The sequence below is a fragment of the Hakea prostrata genome, chromosome 5 (assembly GCF_041222555.1).
Source record: "Hakea prostrata isolate BN-2017 chromosome 5, UWA_Hpros_2, whole genome shotgun sequence".
NCBI classification, from domain to species: domain Eukaryota; kingdom Viridiplantae; phylum Streptophyta; class Magnoliopsida; order Proteales; family Proteaceae; genus Hakea; species Hakea prostrata.
Window position 1 is genome coordinate 59,018,518 of NC_142604.1, and position 22,432 is coordinate 59,040,949.

General features: G+C 38.1%; 1 protein-coding gene across 2 annotated transcripts in view; it reads right to left on the reverse strand.

The window, feature by feature from the left end:
• LOC149016826 (uncharacterized) overlaps positions 1 to 22,432 on the reverse strand; it is a 90,866-nt gene that overhangs the window by 50,799 nt on the left and 17,635 nt on the right. For both annotated transcript variants that reach the window (XM_089154882.1, XM_089154883.1), the window contains exons 7-12: positions 14,184 to 14,279; positions 13,847 to 13,964; positions 13,513 to 13,779; positions 7,877 to 7,978; positions 7,338 to 7,692; positions 7,140 to 7,253 (exon numbers count right to left, since the gene is read on the reverse strand). In XM_089154882.1, the coding sequence (XP_089011008.1) occupies positions 7,140 to 7,253; positions 7,338 to 7,692; positions 7,877 to 7,978; positions 13,513 to 13,779; positions 13,847 to 13,964; positions 14,184 to 14,279 (1,052 nt within the window). The remainder of the gene's footprint in view (positions 1 to 7,139; positions 7,254 to 7,337; positions 7,693 to 7,876; positions 7,979 to 13,512; positions 13,780 to 13,846; positions 13,965 to 14,183; positions 14,280 to 22,432) is intronic.

A 22,432-nucleotide genomic window follows, 5' to 3' on the forward strand; every position in this document is an offset into this window, starting at 1 on the left:
TGAAAATTTTCCTAGCAATTTTTTTTGCTAAAAAATGATCCATTAATATATTAAGAGGAAGAATGGGAGAGACTGACAGTAATACCAATAATTGAAAATCTAAGTACAAGTAAGTTCAGGAACGTAGAAGAATTGAAACAAAAATGAATCTACAATTATTCAAAATCTAAAACATCTCCCATTAGTGACTGAAGACATAATCAGTTTTTGTGACAAGTACAAGGGTTAATTATCCCTGATTTGCCAGAACTACCAAGTTTGGCCAACAGAAACTTCTAAGTTTATATATCAAAGCAACTTATTGAGGAGCAAATGGAAGACGCCTCGACTACTTGCGGGGAAACTCAAAAATTCCTATAGTTGATGTAGCTGCATTTATCATTAAATCCCATATGGAAACTTCCACACAAACTTGGAAGACTCATAAGGTGCTAGTGTTAGTGGCAGTCCAATGGGTTGAAATCAACCTTTGGGTAGCTATATTAAAGGCTGACCTATTTTTCAGGGTTCCATTATGATGTGCCTAATTTATAAACCTATAAAATGGGAACCAAGCTAGTACAAGGGACCAGCCATAGTTGTCACGGCGACGAGGCGATGTGAGGCGGTTTTAGCTAGTTGAGGCGATGAGTCGACGAGGCGCCCTCCAAGGTGCTTTTGAGGCAGTCGAGGCGTTTTAAGTGAAATTTTTACTTTTTAGTGTACATCTTATACACTAATTCATTATAAACCTATCTTATATAATAAAAAAAAAAACTGATATTAGCCATTTGGCCTACCTCAAGTTATCCGACATACTACAAACCACACATAGTAGGTCCTAAATAAATTCCAAGTATCATGTATCATACTATCATTAACAAGAATCAAGATACGATAAAATATAACTATATAATTGTCGATAGAACACAAGTTCACATCCAGAAATTGTAAAGGGACCATTTAAATCTAAGAGAAACCTACAAAAACCTCCCTGAAGCTTATGCAAGGAAAGAATTCATCGGCTGGACTTGAAGTACCAAGTTGCTGAACTATTAGAAAAAACCAAACAACAAAAGTAAAATAGAGACACATGTACACCAGATAAGAGAAGAATCATTACAATGATACAATTAGGTAGATGAAACAGAGATGGAACAAATTCAATGAAGAATAATCGTTACAAATAAAATAAATAAATAAATAAAAACGTAGATAAGCCCTTGTTCCAGCTTTGTAGCAATCCCTTACTGGTCTTACCTCACAAAATGCATGCAGATAAGCCCTTGTTCCAGCTTTCCTTTGACAAAAAACCTGTCGATTTCAATGTGTTTAGTTCGATCATGTTGCACAAGATTATTGGCAATACTAATAGCAGCCTTTGTTGTCACAATATAGCATCATAGGGTTTGGAACTTGGACTCCAATATCTTGTAGCAAGCCTTTCAACCATAGTAGCTCACGAACCCCACGAACTATAGCTCTATATTCAACTTCGATACTGGATAAAGCTACCACATTCTGTTTCTTACTTCTCCAAGTAACTAGATTACCTCCAACAAAGGTATAGTAACCTGAAATTGACTTCCTGTCTGGAGATCCAGCCCAATCTGCATCAGTGTATACTTCTACTTTTAAATTATTAATAGGTGACAAAAGTATTCCTTTTCCAGGAGTTCCCTTTAAATACTGCAGTATTCTGGTAACAACCTTTATATAAGCTAAATATGGATCATGCATGAATTGGATCACTATCCCCACAACATAAGAGATGTCTGGCCTGGTGTGGAACAAGTAAATAAGCTTCCCAACCAACCTTTGGTATCTTCTTTTGTCCACTAGTTCTCTCTCTGTTTCCTTAAGTTTAGCTCCAGCTTCAATAGTGGTATCAACTGCTTTACACCCTAACATTCCTACTTCTGATAATAAATCTAGGACATACTTTCTTTGGGATAGGAATATGCCCTTCTTTGATCAAGCCACCTCAATCCCTAAGAAGTATTGTAACTTCCCTAGATCTTTAATCTCAAACTCTCTGCCAAGAAAGTCCTTCAAACTTTGAATTTCTTCACCATCATTCCCTATAATGACAATATCGTCCACATAAACAATGAGAAGTGTGATTAGTACCAGACTTCTTGATAAATAGTGTATGATCAACATTGCTTTGCTTGTACCCAATAGAAGTCACTGCCTTCAGGAGTCGTCCAAACCAGCATCTAAGAGACTGTTTTAACCTATAAATTAACATCTTCAACCGACAAATTTTCCCTACAGTATTGTCATTGAAGAAACCATGTGGGGAGACTTCTTCCTCTAACAGCCCATGTAAGAAGGCATTCTTTATGTCTAGTTGGTGCAAGTTTCAGTCTTTGTTCATAGCCACAGACAACAGAACTCTAACAGGGTTCAGTTTTGCAATAGGGGCAACAGTCTCCTAATAATCAATCTTATAGCCTTCAACTTGTTGACTGATCCATCAATATTTTGTTTAACCACAAACACCCATTTGCAGCCCACGGGTTTTTTTCCTGAAGGAAGTGTAACCAGCTCCCAAGTATCATTTTTCTTTATTGCCTGCATTTCCTCTACCATAGCTGTCTTCCATCTCTTATTAGCATAGGCTTCCTGCCAACTTTTATAAACAGCTATAGATGATAGAGAGGATATAAAAGTACGGTAAGAGTTAGACAAAGAGTCATAAGAAACATATTTAGCTATGGGATGCTAAGTACAAGATCTGACTCCTTTTCTAACAGCAATAGGGAGATCAGAAGAAGATACCTTAAGGGGAATAATAGAATATGATTCTGGAGCAGGAGACTGAAGTGGTAACCTATCACCTTTCTCCACCTACTTTAGCCGGTTGTAATTCTTCCTCTAATGAGTCTGCACCTCCTTATTTTGGTCAATCTAGTTTTAAAACCTCAATAGTGTACCTCACAAGAGTGGTCTCCCCCTGACTAGGTTCTTCACATGGTTCAGAAAATTAAGGGGGAGAATTAGAGTCCTTAGGTATACTAGCTGTAAGTCTCCCCCTTGTCAGGAAACACTTCTTGAACTCCTAAGTTGTGTTGTGGTGGTGTGATAGAAAGGTCTAGAGTTGAAAAGAGCACCTCTCCTCTAGAACTCTCTCCCTGGAGAGGTGTATAGTAAGGGCAAGACTCAGTAAAAATTACATTCATGGAGACAATGGTTTTCCTGGAAGGAGGATGACAAAATTTGTACCCTTTCTGAGTAGTATAATACCCTAGAAAAATGCAGCCTAGGACGCAGGGAGCCAACTTACTTTGATGGGCTATGATTTTGGCATAACATACACATCCAAAAAAGCAAGTATCCTACTAGGCATCCTATTCATAAGGTAAGAGGCAATGAGTATAGCATCACTCCAGTATTCGTCAGGAACATTCATAGCAATCATAAGTGAACGGGCTATCTCTAAAAGATGTTGATTCTTCCTTTCGGCAACCCCATTTTGGGCGGCTGTATCAACACAACTAATCAGGTGTATTACGCCAGAGTCAGAGATATCTCTGAAATTCACCATTAATATTCTCTATGCCATTGTCATTGTGAAGGATCTTCATAGTGGCATTGAACTGAGTTTTAATCATATTATGAAAATCATGAAAACATTGAAAAACCTTATTCATTTTTTTGTTTTAAAATATAAATCCATGTACAATGAGAATGACAATCAATAAAAGTAATAAATTACCTATGGCCAGTAATAGACACACGTTGGAAAGGGTCCCCCACATCAGTATGAATTAGTCCAAAAGGAATATATTTTCTATTATGAAGAGAAGGTAAATAAGTAGAATGAGTTTACTTCACAAAAAATGCAGGCTTCACAAAAAAAATCATCATTTTTATAAGAAGAAACTAAATCGGGAAATATTTTCTTAAGAGTGCCTAGAGGGGGTGACTTAGCCTATTGTGCCATTGCTGAAGGTCTGATATTAATGGACGGACCTAATTAAGAGATGCAGTCAGAGCAGAAGTAAATCCTCCAATTGGCTCTAATAGATAAAGTTCATTGTCTAGTTTACCACGTCAAATCTCCTTCCCTGGTTACTAGATTCTGAAGACACAATAAGATGAGAAAAAAGTCACTTTATAATTCAAGTCATGTGTAAGACTACTGATAGAGACAAGTTAGTAAAGAAAGAGGGAACATGTAAAACTTTAGACAAACAAAATGAGGAGAATGTTGAATGGTACCTTTTCCAACAATGGAAGAATAGGAGCTATCAGCAATTCAAACTTTATCTTTTTCGGAAGTTGAAGCATAATGTAAGAAAAAAGAGGATGAACCTATCATATGATCTATGGCTCTTGTATCAATGATCCAGGGAGCAGAAACAGAAGAAATATGGTAGCCTATAAAAGTTGTACCTGACGTAGCAAGGTAAGAGTTGGTATGGGTAATGGAGGAAGCAGTAGTAGAGGTTGTACCTGCAGTTGAAGACTACAAAATACGTTGTAGAGTAGCTAACTCCTGTGAAAAACCAATGTCTGCAGAGGGTGTTATGGAAACTCTCAGAAAGATAAGCCTTCAGTTTTTCCCTTCTTTGTGCTCTTTTTTGCTCAAAATCAGCAGCTTTCCCATGGAATTTCCAACAATTGGCCTTGGTATGATATGGTTTGTGACAATGATCACACTTGACAGTCTTATTAGCCGAATCAGATTTAGATCTAACAGACTGTAAGATTGATTTCTCCACAATAAGAGCATAAAGCATGGCTAATCGACAGCGTTCCTCACATTGAACAAGAGCATAAGATTTTTCTAGTGTAAGAAAGGGAGAACGACTTAATACTTGCACTCTGATTTGATCGTACTCCACATTCAAACCTGCCTAGAAGTCATATACTTGAATCTTATCAATAGACTTCCTATAAGTAGTCACATCATCTGGATTAGTGGGGTGATAATCCCCATAATGATCCAACTCCTGCCAAAGAGATCGTAACTCAGCATAATATTGGGCCACAGTCAATTCCTTTTAGGTAGCCTCAGGAAGCTTTTTTCGTACCTCATAAATCAGTGCATCATTCCCTAACTGTCCATATGTTTTAGTAGTAGCCTACTAGATTTGGGCTGCAGTATCAAGTAATAAGTATCCACGGGAAATATTTGGATTCATGGAATTCAAAAGGAATGACATAATAAGAGAGTTATTCAAGATCCATTTATCCTATGAAACACCTATGGATGTACGTTTGATAGTGGTGCCTGTAATGTGTCCAACAAGTCCTCTTCCGACAATAGTAAAGTAAGCAGATCGAGACCAGATCAAATAATTTGTTCCATCAAATCTTACCGAAAGAGGATGAAGAGTGGGGTAATGTTCAGAGCCAATGGAAGCAGTAGTACCATCGATAATTGCCATGTTGAAAAAATTGTCTTCAAATCTTTAGTCTTCACCCTTTCAAAATAATTGAAACGTCGCAGAATGCAATAGCCAAACCACCCAAACAAATCTAGGGAATGATAGGATTCAAAAGATGCATATAAGGAACACCATGTTTTTTTTTTTTTTTTTTAAAAGGCCCTGGAACTATGGGAAATTACAAATAAGCCCCTGAAAAAGTGGAATTTGCAAATAGGTCCCTAAAAATATGCAAATTTACAATTAGATCCCTAAAATGCAAATTTACATACAGAAACCCTTGAAACATCACTATTTTTTTCTTTCTGTTTTTGGGCTAATAAAGCCGCAGGTTAGGAGGGGGAAAAAATCTAAATATGGTTCGATTAAAGTTGGGCTATTAATTCAAGGGTTGAATACGTTTTAAGGAGCTTCTTGTTTAGTCGAAGAAAGAAAAAAAAAAAAGGCGGTGGTTCAAAATAACTTTCCTTGGTTAAAAAATAACTCATTGTTTTAAGAGTTGAGAAGAATGAAGTAGACGATAGATGGCGGTAACAGGGTACTGCGATTAGGTTGCTGCGATAGAGGTAGAGCAACGGTGGTGGTGGTGGTGCAGGAGTTGGAAGCAATGGCGGTAGAGGAAGAGCAGCGGTGGTGGTGTTGCAAGAGCAATGACAATGGGCTTCTGCGATAGAGGAAGAGCCAGCGGTGGTAGAGGAAGTGCAGCAGCGGTGGTGGTGTAGTTGTGCAGAGGTGGATTTCTTCTTCTCTTCTTCTTTCTCTTTTTCTTTTTTTTTCCTTCTGTTCTTGTTCTTCCCTAATCGTCTCGAGGTTTTGATGCCATGTTGAGAAAGCCGATTGTGGTAGAACGGCTTAAATTGATCAGTGTGATCTCAAGCCCTCTATTTATAAAAAAGTGGAAAAAACACTATTACATAAATACCCTTACTTGGGTAACAAGAAATAGAAATTTACATGAACAAAAACTCTAATAGAGTTGAACTCCTAGTAGAACTCAACCAACAACTTCTTTTAATGAATATGCTTGTATCAAATTATATGATTTTCTTATTACATGTTGGTTTTCTCATATTAGGCCATTATTGCCAATACTTATATCATTTCCCATTGCTTTGACTGCTCTGACTTCCAAGTTGCATAGAAACATAATTATACAAACATCTCATTGCTATATTACTTATATTCATAGACTACATACCACAAGTTCCTACTGCCTAGGTGCCCTACAACATATTGGGTTGCCTAGTTGACAACTCCACTTTCTTGACAATCAAAGGCTATACAATATGCTTTGAATCAATTGAGTAACTTTCTGACTACTAAGGGACAAAGGTGACCTTTGATTGGAGGTGGTTAGATGAAAGAAAACACCCCTATCGGTCAAGTGGGTATTGGGTCTTTTGGGGTATGAAGGGTTCTTGTAATATATCTATAGGCCCAAATCAATAAAAACTAAAAAAAAAAGGTTGACATCTTTTGACCAAGGTATTTCATCCATTGCCAAACCCTTTCCTTCTTAGGCACGAATAGTTTCAGCATAGGACCACTATAGAGATAGTGACATTTCCAATATACAGCCCATCTATAGTCTCAATTCAACCTCCCCCCCCCCCCCCCCCAAAAAAAAAAAAAGAGTTTTTATAAAAATTAATGTGATTTTAAATCCACTGGAAAAAACCAGGTCTTTGTTACTTTATTAGGCCTTTAATATGTAGCAAACATCCTAAAAATCATATTATCAACTTTGGAAATTAACATTACCTATGGTAGTCTTTGAAGAAGTAAGAAGAGCGTGACTATAAATTCTGTGGCAAGACCTTAGAATTGACTCAATTGCAGCTTTCACCTTTGGAATGTAGTGTTCAATCTCATGACCTTCAGTATAAGAATTCAAGAAACAAGTCAAGTACCTTTACAAAAAGGAGATGAGAGCTTACATACACTGCAGTCCTTCATTACCTTGGAAAACTTTTAGACCAATATTCTGATTTGAAGGAGACACAATGGCAAGCAAAGCACGTAGGCCAATAACTTTGGCTTCACTCAGACTATCCGGCTTCAATAATTCAAGTATCATATGGTTCATGGAAAAATCTAGGTTACTTTCTGCTATTGTCACACAGAAATCAACAAGTTTATCATGCTGGACATCCTGAGTTAGCATTCCTTTCCTCAGAAGTGTCAAAAGTTGTGAGGTCACACTGTCTAGGTAATCCCATACACGATTTCTGGGTTGGTAATCTGCATAAACATTCAAATAAAATCTTACAACTCGATGAAGGCAATCCAAGGCCATGAAGCGATGGTTCTTGTCCTGCATAAAATAACAGCATTACATCAGATAGATAAATAAGGCATGAAGACAATGGAGTTCCTCAATCCTTAACTGACATAACAACATAGAGAAATAAAAGCTAATTAAAAGAACATTTTAAAGAATCATATCAGCCAATGCTGTTTCTACTGCTGCACTGTCACATAATATATCATGAGCTTACCCTAAGATGCTTGTAAAGGTGTTCCAAGTGAGGACCAAAGTTACTGTTGAATGTTTGGGGATCACCAAGACAGAGAAGAATGGTCACCAAAGGGTAGCCAACCTGCAAAAAAATAAATATATTTGCTCAGGCAGACATTACAGCAATAAACGGCTTCAGGAAATAACAAGATACAAGGATATATAACATAACAGAATGTGCCATATTTTTAATTTATGTTTCTCCATTGGAATGAATTTAGTAAGGTTTAAGAGAGCAAAGATAACAAGTTTCAGCAGCCCATCCACTTAAAATAAAACGAGTGAGGGCAGATTTCAGTATCCCAGGTAAGACCAATGAAAAGAAACCTAACTTGCTTCAGGTTTAACACAAAATGAGTTCAGGATGGAGGATAGGATGTGAATGCCACACGAAAAAATACAGCATGATCTTGCAAAGAGAATATCACGAAGACCAAATATGAGGATCTGTACAGATACCTTGGATAGATAGTAAATTACACTTTTCCAACTACACAAATATCAGTTATTTGGCCCAAAAAAAATATTATTTACAGACCTGAAAAAGAAAAAAGAGATTATTCTGTGGTCTAAGAAGAGGCCAATATCCTACATAATTTTGTAGAAGTAAGAAATATACATGATAAAAGCAATACATAGAGAGAAAGAACGTAAAATTAGCTTCTAACCACTGGTTTGAGAAACATTCAATTCAGGGAAGCTACAAAGCTTACCTTATTTTCGTTTTAAAAACTTTCGTTACTTCAAAAGTTAGTGTCAAAGGTGAGATAAAGTGAGACCGAATCAGATTTAGAAGGATTACTGGAGTGGATATAGCCTATCAAAGGAAGGTTTATAATTCCAAAAACAATAGGAATGGCCAGATGCAAACCTTTACAAACAAAAAAAGGTAAGAAGGCATAGAAGTTGTCTTCATTCAAAAGATCCAGGTAGTGGTCCATTTGTTTCTTAACACTTTAACTAGGACATTTCTCGCACCCCTGCTCCTCTCATCTTTTCTTTTTCCATTTTCTCCTGGTGGGAAGGGGGTGGGGGGGGGGTGCAAAGGAGTGGTACCATTTGTAGAGATAAGGAAGATTTTGTTCTCAAACTTGTCCCATGTGCCCAATGGAAAATATGCATACGAATAATTGAGAAGCAGATTAAAAGAGGATGTTAAAAGCAATGGTTTTGGAGTTGCGACTTTCGTCAAAGACTCAAAAGAGACATCAGTCCACATCTAGAGATGTGAAATACAAAGAGAGCAAAGCCCCTATGGCGACATTGTGTAAACTCTAAGGTCAATTTTACCCCATACAACAGCTCCCCCTCAAGTTGGTGTATGGATATCACACATGCCCTACTTGCATACAACAGAAGCAAAAAATTTAGTGCTCAAAACCCTTGGTAAGAAATCAGCTAACTGGTCTCTGGAATTGACAGATGAAATGCTAATCACTCGTTGTTCCAGTTCCTCTTTCATGAAATGGAGGACAATCCCACATGCTTGGTTTGGTCATACTAGGCCCTTGCCTCGTCCTATCCCCAGACAGGCAGGCAGCCTTTACCAGACTGGCATATCTTGACCCAGCTGGGCAGTACGTATCAGGATCTGGCACTCATATGATGCATGCAAAAAAGACCCTGGGCTGTATAAACAGACAAGTTGGGATAAACTGAGATGCTCAGCAGCAGCTACCACTGCCACTACCTCAGGTGGTAAGAGGAAGAAGAACCCAGGTACAGCAGTCACTGTGGCAACAAATGGATGTTGCAGCAATGCTATAGCGGCAGAGTTGGTATGAACAGTTGAGATTTGATCCACCTGCTTTACCTCCTTCCCTCTTTTATAGCTAGTAACTGTTTATAGTCTACCTGATGCAGTTCAGAAGAACAATAAGGCCAGCAGCAAAACCAGGCCATGAACCAAGAATTTAACAATATGTTTAAGTATGAGTTCAACAAGTTGAATGGGCTGTGGGCTTAATATTTTTGGCTATGTAATTGTAATGGACTAATTCTAAAAGCGAAAATATTAGTGGTTTAAGTCATAAATTGGATTATTATCTTTTATTAAAACTCTAGCATAGATTATATTTTGAAGACGACTTGTGTCATAAAGCATTCTGCCAGACATGCATATGACTTCCCTATTATTTCACTGAAGTGATAAACAAAGAGTACAAGACCATACCCATTACGAATGATTTAAGGAATAATTTCACCTTGAGCTGCAAGTTCTGTGAGTGATGGAGCACAGTTTTGTGGGGTTTCACCATTTCAAAACTCCTCTACTGTGGGAAACCTAGGATGGATGCCAAAGCTGAAGGTTGTTGGATTCCTTCTCCACAATCAGGTGAACGGCCTATAATATCCTTTTCTTATCTTTTCCTTCTACTTTTTTTCCCCCTCTCAAACAAGTGAGATTTGTTTTTCTTCATTCCTGCACCCTCTGCCTAGTAAGTTTTGAACCTTCTCAATTCTGCACCATCTCAATTCTTCAGTTTTGTATTCTGTTTTTTCATCGCTAATCCTAGCCCCCTTGTCAGTATTATTTCCCAACTGAGAACGCCATTGATTTTTTTGAATCCTAGTGACTATTCTAAACTTCAGTTTCCAGCTATTGTTTTACTATTGATTTCTGGTTCTGATTCCATTGGTTTCCATTTTTCATTGAGTACTAATTATGTCCATCTACAACTAGCTCTTTAAGCTAAGTTTCTAATTTTACCATTGATATCTAAATCTATTAGTATTACTGTTTCAGTTAAGTTTCTATTACTAAGTTTGTATGTGTTTAAGTTTCTATATCTGGTCTCATAAATATTTTTCCTATTTTTTAAGCTTCCTATATGTGAGAGTTGCTATTTCTAGTCTTTTCAATCCACATCCCATCACCACCACCCATGGAAGCTTCCATGCACTGCCACTTAATGTGCCACACTACCACATGGAAAGATTTGGAACTTCCAACCACAGAATAGGAAGGGCATGATCTAAATGGGTAACTCATCAATTTTCATAGCAAAACTAAATTGTTTTTACCCAATTATTGGCATCTTTTGCTTATGCTTAACCATCCATTTTTTTTTAATATGCTATAAATCTTCAAAATTTTCTACTACCAAATGGCCAACCGAATGGAATACAAAGTCAAGAGGTAACCATTGTATCATGAAGCATACTTGTATACACAATTTAGACACTCAATGACCTAGCACATGGCAGACATGTTCAGACCTAATTATTGATTATTTAATGTGTATTTTGCTTCAGAATAGTGTATGCACATATCCTAAGTATATCCATCTGTTTCTTAAATGTTTCCATGAGTGTCTTGCATTTTTGGCTTCTCTCCAAAATGTCTCCTAAACAAATTATCTATATGCTAATTGATACTAGTACTTGACACCTTGCATAGAGATTTTTAGTGTCTATACTCTATAATTTACTTTTTCTTTTAATTGGTTATGACATGGAATATGTTCTGAATGGTTTTGCCAAGACGGTAAGGAAAGTTTGTGAATAATACAATTAGCAAAAACATAAAGGAGATGGTAAGTATTTTTATTTAGAGTTTTTTACATGGCACCCACTATTATTGGGATGAAACTAGTGACAACCCACAATTATGTTGTAAATTACATGGCATCCACCTGAAAAATTACAAGTTACCCATAGTGAAGTTTTGTTGTTAAATGGCTGATAAAATTACCTTAATGCCCTTACCCTTATTTAAGCCATTTAAAATTTGAAATTCACATTATCCAAACGCCCTCTGGGTATCAAAAATGACATTATTATCAATCGACGTGCGAGTATCCAGTAGCTATAAATTACCTTTCAGAAGGAATTGCAAGGATTGGTCAGAATTGTCTTGAAGCAGAGAGTTGCAGAGTTAAGTGGGAATCCATCTGTCTAACCTTAGCGGCTGCCACCGGTAATAACATTGGCAAATACAGAAGAATGGAACTGTCATCCTTCTTCCACTCTCCCTTAAGTTCAAGGTTTCTCTTTTTCTCTTAATTCCATTTCCATTTCTTCCTTTGGATTGTTCATGAAAATCTGTTTCTCCATTTAATATTTCTTTGTTTCTGTTGCTGTTTCCTTGTTTTTCTTTTCTTGAAAATGGACTCTGTTTTGTCTTTCAAGTCTTGAATGATCATTTTGTTCAGAACCCTCAAAAGAGTTATTTGGTTCGTCTTACTTGTTTCTTGTTTCTCAGATCTCTTGATTCTTCTTGACCTCATAGATCTTCAAATTTTGTTACATCCATGGAAAATTGTATCTATCATTACCATTTTAACACCTTACCCAATTTCTTTTGCAGGTTTTCTCTCCGAATAGCTGCAAAGATGAATGACCTTATGACAAATCCCGCCTTGCGTGGAATTGAGTAAACAAGCCCTGAAGGATCTTGAAGCTGGGCCTGACATCGAGATGGGGAAGCTCACCCCATTGAAAGGAGGAAGGGCATGAGACCTTGATGAAATTGATACAGTAGAAGACTATCCTTTTTGGTGAGAATGCTTGCGATAGGCGACGGAAAGAAGAAAGAAGGAATAACTAAGAGATCGTCAGTAGAAGGCCAGAGAAATCATCAGAACTCAAGTGTAAATTTTTCCAGGGTTTAAACCCTTTGGCTTAACTGGTTTCCTCCATTTCTCCATGACTGGTCACTGGGTTCTTTGATTTTACATTTAGGTAATCAGCAGAATGATTGAAAAACTGAAACTTAATGATTGAAGAATTGAAATTTACAGGCCATCAGTGGTGGTGTTCTTACATGGGTTACCGGAGATTTGGTATTCTTGGTGGCACCAGATGATCACCGCTGCCAATGCCGGTTTCAGGGCACAAGCACTCGTGGAGAGGCTATGGCCTCTCCCAACAACCCCATGAACCTGGGTTCATTCAAAGATCTCATTGAAGCTATCCTTGCCATTCTTGATGGTGATTTCCAGCAGGGAACCTACGGTGGCAAGCAATGGGTAGGAAGAAGATGGGTGAAGGGGAATCCTTTCACTCAATGAGTTAAATGGGGAAAGGGCATTCAGGTCATGTAGTGACTCAAATTGAAGGCAATAACGTCATTTTACTGCCCAAAGGGCATTTGGATAATTTGAATTTCAAATCTTGAATGACTTAAATAAAGATAAGGGCATTTAAGTAATTTTACCCGTCAATTAACAGAAAACTTAACTGTGGATAACTTGTAATTCTTCAAGTGGGTGCCATGTAATTTACAACATAATAGAGGGTGGTCACTAGTTCCACCCCAAAAATAGTGGGTGTCCTGTAAAAAACTCTTTTATTTAATATAATAAAGTACCTGTACATATTATCAATTTCAAAAAGGTAAGATAAATATAATGCAATTAATCAAGATGCACTTATGTTTGTATAGTCTATACATGGGCATGCATGCCATAGTCGGAAAAGCCTCCAAAATGCTACAGGTACATACACACACAAAGTGACAACAAGTTTCTCAATTCCACAGCATAAGAACTTTAAGTTTTTTCCATTTACTCCAATGCAAAGAAACGCATGTAGATTGTAGCTTTCTCATATACCACAAAATAGCAAAGATATTCCAATTCCATAAATCAAGATAAGAAGTCAAGACCAACTTACAGCTACATGTTTACTTTGTTTTTCCATCCCATGCATAAGCTGCACTCTTATCCGAGCTACAGCTTCATACCATAGATTAAGGGCACGATCCACACCAGATGGGGGCCACTGGCCTTTTACCTCATCTGCAAGCGGTGCTAGAATGCTTGAGAGCATATTACATAGTGCATGGTGGAATTCACTTTTCCTTTTGTGCGGAGGACGATTTAGAGGATTCGCCTTTGCCACAAAGGAAGCTGACGCATTTAATCCACCCTCTGTCTTGACCTGCCAACTAACTGATGGTTACATACTGTATAATGCATACTAAAAATATAAATTCCGGTACACATACCCCCAGCTTAAGGTAGCGCATCCCATTTATGATACTAAGTGTTTCACTTTTGGCAACACTGGTGTCAATGCGACGACTATTCAGTTCCATAAAAAAGCGCTCGGTGACAGAACTAAACCTGATGGGAAAATATGAAAGAACAGTCAGATTAAGGGTGGAAAAAAGACAGGGATAAATGGCTTGGGTGCAGAGCTTGATAAGACCTGCGAAAGAAACATTACATGCTATAACTGCTATCAAAATCTACAGACGAATAAAAATGTAAGAGCTATTGTCTAAATCTACAGATGAAAAACCAATCATTTAGAGTGAAGATTAGCATATCGAAGGTTGCTACCTAATTCTTGATAAAGCACCCAAGAGTTGTCCAACTAGGTCTAGAAGTAGTCCCCGCAAATCAACCAATGAAGGATACTCAATCTGGCTAACAACCCTGCATTTAGTAAGCATTTGGTCAACGCTGAGCAATTATTATGAGAAAACGATAATCCAAAGCTTGTAGATATCAGTCTTGCAAGTTTCTTCCTACACAAAATTAATGAAAACCAACACAATTAGTGATTCACGTTGGATCTTAACACATAACCTAGAGGCCCTAGACAATTGGCCTTGCCATGCTTATGCAAATGAATGTTTCAAATGACAGAACATAAGAAAAACCAATTGGAACTCAACAGTGTGATACAAAAGCTGGTAACTCCAAATCACTTATTTTTTATCCAAAAATAATATGAAGTTCATACTCCAAACTCCAAAGCATTGTGGTGAAGACCAATTTTCACCATGTTAAATGTTCTAGGGCCCGTTAGGGGGCCTAAATGTGTAGAGAAAGATTGGGTTGACTTGGAGATTCCATGTATGGATGATGCACACAAGGAAGCTGTTGCAATATGCAGGATTGTATTAACTTAGAGATTCCATGTATGGATGGTATACACAAGTTGTTTCAACAAGCAAGATTGTGTTCACTTGGAAATTCTAGAAATTCCTATATTGTTTTTGGGAGTTTTTTTTTGGGTACTGGGGCATTTATGGCATTGTCCATGAAGTAGGGTCTTTAACCTATAACTATTTATAGTCTCTCAACAGGAGTTCAGACGGGTAGAAAGAAAAATGGCTAGGTTGTAATCTTCTTCTTCCTCCTCATAGTGAAACCAATGTCTGGAATTTTGCCCCATGCCCGGGTTTTAGGAGTTTCAAGGGTTAGCGAAACCACCGAAACCCCAACATGTCGGCAAAACTTCCCCAACATTTGGGGGATGTTTTGGTCAAATTTCGGATTGGAGGGCTAACTATTACCATATATGTTGAGAAACACGAAATTGGTAGAATGGCTTATTGATCAATGATCTCAAGCCCTCTATTTATAATTAAGTGGAAAGTACACTATCACAAGGAATAGAATTTTACATGAATACAAACTCTAATTTAACTCATATACAAACTCTAATTGAACTCCTAATAGAATCCAACACTCCCCCTCAAGCTGAGGCATAGATATTAGTCATTGCCCAGCTTGCCTACAATAGGGAGGAAATCTCTTTCTTTCAAACCCTTAGTGAAAACATCTGCTACTTGGTCTTCAGCTCACAAAAGGCATGCAGATAAGCCCTTGTTCAAACTTTCCTTTGACAAAAAATCTGTCAATTTTAATGTGCTTAGTTCAATCATGTTGCACCGGATTATTAGCAATACTAATAGCAGCCTTGTTGTCACAATATAACATCATAGGGTTTGGAACTTGGACTCCAATATCTTGCAGCAAGCCTTTCAACCATAGTAGCTCACAAACTCCACGAACCATAGCTCTATATTCAGCTTCGATACTAGATAAAGCTACCACATTCTGTTTCTTACTTCTCCAAGTAACTAGATTACCTCCAACAAAGGTGCAGTAACCTGAAATTGACTTCCTGTCTGGAGATCCAGCCCAGTCTGCATTAGTGTGTGCTTCTACTTTTAGATTATCAATGGGTGACAAAAGTATCCCTTTTCCAGGAGTTCCCTTCAAATACTGTAGTATTCTGATAACAGCCTTCATATGAGCTAAATATGGGTCATGCATGAATTGGCTCACTATACCTACAGTATAAACGATGTCTGGCCTAGTGTGGGACAAGGAAATAAGCTTCCCTACCAGCCTTTGGTATCTTCCTTTGTCCACTAGTTCTCCCTCTTTTCCTCTAAGTTTAGCTCCAGCTTCAATAGGGGTATCAATTGCTTTACACCCCAACATTCCCACTTCTGATAATAGATCTAGGACATACTTTCTTTGGGATAGGAATATACCTTTCTTTGATCGAGCCACCTCAATCCCTACAAAATACTGCAACTTCCCTAGATCTTTAATTTCCAACTCTCTGCCAAGAAAGTCCTTCAACTTTTGAATTTCTTCACCATCATTCCTTGTGATGACAATATCGTCTACATAGACAATGAGAAGTGTGATGTTAGTACCTGACTTCTTGACAAATTGTGTATGATCAGCATTCCTTTGCTTGTACCCAATAGAAGTCATTGCCTTCAGAAGGCGTCCAAACCAGCATCTAGGAGACTGTTTTAACCCATAAATTGACAACTCTTCAACGGACAAACTTTCCCTGCAGTATTGTCATCGGAGAAACCATGTGGAATTTCGATATAGACCTCTTCTGCTAACTCCCCATGTAAGAAGGCATTTTTTACGTCTAGTTAGTGCAAGTTCTAATCTTTGTTCATAGCTACAGACAACAGAACTCTGACAGTGTTTAGTTTCGCAACAAGGGCAAAGGTCTCCTGATAATCAATCCCATAGGTCTGGGTAAACCCCTTTGCAACTAGTCTAGATTTCAACTTGTTGACTGATCCATCCATATTTTGTTTAGCCACAAATACCCATTTGCAGCCCATTGTTTTTTTTCTGGAGGAAGTGTAACCAGCTCCCAAGTGTCATTTTTTTCATTGCCTGCATTTCCTCTACCATAGCTGCCTTCCATCTTTTATCAGTATAGGCTTCCTGCCAACTTTTAGGAATAGATACAGATGACAAAGAGGATATAAAAGCACGGTAGGAGTCAGACAAAGAGTTATAAGAAACATATTTAGCTATGCGATGTTGAGTACAAGATCTGACCCCTTTTCTAACAGCAATGGGAAGATCAGAAGAAGATACCTTAAGGGGAACAGTAGAATCTGATTCTGGAGCAGGAGACTGAAGTGGTAACGTATCACCTTTCTCCACCTGCTTTAGCCGGTTGTATTTCTTCCTCTGATAAGTCTATACCTCCTTATTCTGGTCAATCTGGTTTTAAAAGACCCTAATAGTGTGTCTCATAGGAGTGGTCTCCCCCGGGCTAGGTTCTTCACATGGTTCAGAAATCGAAGGGGGAGGATTAGAGTCCTTAGTTATACTGGCCGAAGTTTCCCCTCGGTCAGGAAACTCTTCTGGGACTCTTAAGTTGTGTTGGTGTGTGATAGGAAGATCTAGAGTCGGAAGGAACACCTCTCCTCTAGGACTCTCCCCTTGGAGAGGTGTATAGTAAGGGCAAAACTCATAAAAAATTACATCCATGGATATAATGGTTTTCCTAGAAGGAGGATGATAATATTTGTACCCTTTCTAAGTAGCAGAATACCCCAAAAATATGCAGTGTAGGCCGCGGGGAGCCAGCTTACTCTGGTGGGTTGTGATTCTGGCATAACACACGCATCCAAAAACCTTTGGGGGAATAACAAAAGAAGAGGCTCCCTGAAGAATCTCATTAGAACATTTAAAACCAAGTATTCTACTGGCATCCTATTCATAAGGTAAGGAGCAGTGAGTATAGCATCACTCCAGTATTGGTCAGGTACATTTATAGCAATCATAATGGAACGGGCTATCTCTAAGAGATGCTGATTCTTCCTTTCGGCAACCCCATTTTGGGGTTGAACTGAGTTTTAATCATATTATGAAAATCACGAAAATATCGAAAAAAACCTCTTTTTTTTGTTTTAAAAGATAAATCCATGTAGAACGAAAGTGACAATCAATACAACTAACAAAGTACCTATGGCCAGTAGACACACGTCAGCAGGGACCCCACACATCAGTATGAATTAGCATAAAAGGAATAGGTTTTCTATTATGAAGAGAAGTTAAATAAGTAGAATGAGTCTGCTTCGGCAAAATGCAGGCTTCACAAAAAAAATTATCCTCATTACAAGAAGAAACCAAATCAGGAAATATTTTCTTAAGAGTTCCTAGAGGGGGTGACCGAGCCTACGGTGCCACTGATGAAGGTCTGATATTACCGAATGGACCGGATTAGAAGATGTAGTCAAAGCAGACGCAGATTCTCCAATCGGCTCGAGCAAATAAAGTCCATTGTCTAGTTTACCACGTCCAATCTCCTTCCCCGTGACCAGATCCGGGAAGCATAGTTGTCACGGCGACGAGGCGATGCAAGGCGTTTTTAGCTAGTTGGGGCGATGAGTTGACGAGGCGCCCTCCGAGGCGCTTTTGAGGCGGTCGAGGCGTTTTAAGTAAAATTTTTACTTTTTAGTGTATATCTCATACACTAATTCATTATAAACCTATCTTATATATAATAAAAACACTAATATTAGCCATTTAGCCTACCTCAAGTCATCCAACATACTACAAACTACACATAGTAGGTCCTAAATAAATTTCAAGTATCATACTATCATTAACAAGAATCAAGGATTCAAGATACGATAAAAGATGTAACTAAATAGTAAACACACAGATGCATGAGCAAAACAAATAGACACTAGACAACATACCTTCATTAAATGTCACCAACACTAGCATCGATAGATCATAGAAGTGCAAGCACATAAATCAAATGCAAGGGATAAATAAATAAAAGCAAATAATATCAAAAGAATTGCAGTTCAAAGGAATCTCATGTACAAAGTGCATACACCAAGCAGTATATCTCAAGAATGCAAACCAAACCAGAAAGAAAGAAGAAAAAAAAGCAACTTATAACATTGTTGTAACGCAGAAAATAAAAATTCCGGCAACATACCGTCGCCTGAGATGGTGACCAAAGCCACTGCAACTTGGTCGTTGCAACTACGGTGGCTTTCGTATGAGCCTATGAGGGGGAAAAAAAAAGGGGAGCAGAAGTAAGAGAGTAGCAAGCTAGTAGCATAAGTCGATCAATTTTAGACCTTCGAAACTGAAAAAGACAGTACAGTGGTGTCGCCGGTGATGTTTCTGGCTGTCGCCGGAGTCGCTGAATGCCGCCGGAGTTGCTGGTTGCTGTTGTCGATCGAGTGGAACTCAAGAAGATAGTACCAGGCATGATAGAAGAAATGAAAAGCAAAAGGAGAGTTATAGCTGTCGCTGGTGATATTTTTGATTGTCGCCAGAGTCAATGACTATCGCCGGAGTTGATGATTTCGTCCACAATGAAGTGGAAGCTGAAGAGAGTAGCAAAGGGAGAGGGTCGAGACTCCAGAGCAGAGAGTTTAGGGCTCGCAGGATCAAGTGATTCTCGAGTTTTCTTCCTTTTGTTTGTTTGTTTGTTTTTTTTTTTTTTTTTTTTTTTTTTCTTTTCTTTTTGTTAATGATTTAATGTTAGAATGATCCCATGCATCTTATGTAAAACTTATATATGCACTCAACCATTAGATGATTCCTAATTGGAATCTAATTTCTAATTCATATTTTACATTTGATTTGGATTAAAAAATATCATGGTTTTTAAAATCCACAAAGGCGGTCGCCTATGGGTCTAATGCGTCCGAGGAGACGCGTAGGCGACGACTCAAAGCCTGAGGCGACCGCCTTATGGACTTCACATGAGGCGCTTGTCGCCTCAGCTCCTCAAAGGCTGCCAGGACGCCAAGGCGTTGCAACCTCGGCGACGCCTTGACAACTATGCCTGGAAGACACAGTAAGATGAGAAAAAAGTCACTATACAATTCATGTGAGACTACTAATAAAGAGCAAGTTAATAGAGAAAGAGGGAACATGTAAAACTTTAGACAAAGAAAGTGATGGAGAATGCTGAATGGTCCATTTTCCAACAATGGAAGAATAGGAGCCATCATCAATTCGAACTTTATCCTTTCCAGAAGCTGGAGAAATATTGTAAGAAAGAGCTGGATAAACCTGTCATATGATCTGTAGCTCCTGTATCAATGATCCAAGGAGTTGAAATTGAAGAAACTTGAAAGCCTGTAAAAGTTTTACCTGAAGTAGCAAGGTAGGAGTTGGTATGGATAGTAAAAGAAGCAGTGGTCGAGGTTGTACCGGCAGTAAAAGACTGCAGAATACGTCGTAAAGTAGCAAACTCCTCCTGTGAAAAACTAACGTCTGCAGAGGGTGAGGTGGAAACTGTCTCAGAAAGATTAGCCTTTGGTTTTCCCTTTCTTTGTGCTCGTTTTTGCTAAAAATCAGCAGGCTTCCCATGCAGTTTCCAACAATTTGCCTTGGTATGATATGGTTTATGACAGTGCTCACACTTGACAGTCTCCTTAGCCAGATCAGATTTAGTGCGAACAGATTGAAAAGCTGATATCTCCATAATAGGAGTATGAAGCATGGCTAATCAACGACTTTCCTCACACTGAACAAGAGCATAAGACTGTTCTAGTGTAGGAAAGGGAGAATGACTCAAGACTTGCACTCTGATCTGATCGTACTCCACATTTAAACCTGTTAATAAGTCATATACTCGAATCTTATTAATGTGCTTCCTTTAAGTAGCCACATCATCTGGGTTAGTGGGATGATAATTGATGTAGGAGAAACCCTAGAAACTAGGGGACCTACAAAGTGGGCTACTAGACTCTTAGAATTGAACACTTATTCTTGACAGATAGTAAAGAAAGGAATTTGCAGCACTTGAAATCAGATTAATCATGCATAGAAGACAGCTAAAGTAGAGAAATAAACACAATAAGTCTTACTGGTAAGCACAACTAAACAAGAATCAATAGGGAAACAAGGGGACGGGGATCTTGGCACCATAACACTAAATTGAATGCAAGGGAATTAAGAAACTTAAAGAAAAATAGAGCTGCCCTAATCAATATCAGATTTCTAACAATGAATTCAACAATTAACAATGTAAAGGGAGTCTTGAGAAGTTTTTGTTTTAAACAAAATTACTGCCAAAGAATAAATAAGAAATATTTTGGGAGAGATAATGTTACCTGCTGATTCTGGCTGCAAAACAGGGGTTAGAAAGCACCTATGAACAGAAATAAGAGAAAGAAATAATATTTTGAAGTAGTGGTGAATCCTAGGAAAGGAGAAAAATATATTTTGAAGTAAAGGCGTATCCTAGGAAAGAGAGTAGGAGATAAGAGAGAGGGAGAGAAAGAAAAGAAACAAAGAGAAGGGAAGGGAGACTAACAAAACACAACTAGACTACCATATAAGGGAAAGAGGGAAGAAAAAAAAAAGAGATGCAAAAAAAAACAGAACCGTGGGGTTTGGGGAAGAAGAAGAAGATTTCCAGGAAAGAAACTAGGTCTTTTTTGAGAAAAAAAAGAGTAGATCTTTGTAAAGGAGAGCAAGGGGAATTTTTCTAGTGGGCAACAAGGGTGAAAGGCGGAGAGAGAGATTACCTGGAGAGAGGGGGAAGTGCTGGTTCTGCCAGGAGAGAGAGAGAGAGAAAAAAAAAAAAAAGCAACATGAGCTCTTTTTTTTAAATTCTTTCATTCATTCATTTCTTTCCAAAAATGAATTCCATACAAGCTTTAAATAAAAAATTTGATTCCTCACAACCCTACATGTTTAATTCCCAAAATAACCCCAACTTAAGTTGTAAATATAACCCAAACTCAAAATAATTCAAAATTGGGCCAAAATAGACTATAGGCCCAGCCCATAGACTCAAACATGAAATTAAAATATTTCAATAGTAAACTACTACTCAACCCACTAAGACTAAGGAAAATAACATGACAAATTGCCTATGAGCAGTGTTTCTCATCGAATTATAGGATCCTAGCAATTTGATAACCTCTGAACTCATCATCAATCCACATACATGCTGTCGTGGGATGATCTCTACGTCGGCGTCGCCGGTAAACTCGAAACTACTCATTGATGTCCTCATCAATAATCCCCATAATGATCTAAGTCCTGCCAAAAAGATCGCAACTCAGCATAATATTGGGCCACAGTCAGTTCCTTTTGGGTAGTCTCATTAAGCTTCTTTCGTAGCTCATAAACCTGTGCATCATTCCCCAACTGTCCATAGGTTTCAGTAGTAGCATTCCAGATTTAAGTTGTAGTATCAAGTAATAGATATCCACGAGCAATATTTGGAATTATAGAATTCAAAAGAAATGACATAATAAGAGAGTCATTCGAAATCCATTTATCCTGTGGTTGTAGGTTTGATAGTGGTGCCCATAATGTGTCCAACAGGTCCTCTTCCAACAAAAGTCAGGTAAGCAAATGGGGACCAAATCAAATAATTTGTCCCATCAAAGCTTACCAAAAGAGGATGAAGAGTGGGGTAATATTTGGAGCCAGTGGGAGCAGGAGTACCATCAATAGTTGTCATGTTGACAAAATTATCTGCAGTTTCTTCGTCTTCAACCTTTCGAAGTAACAGAAATGTTGCAGAATGCACC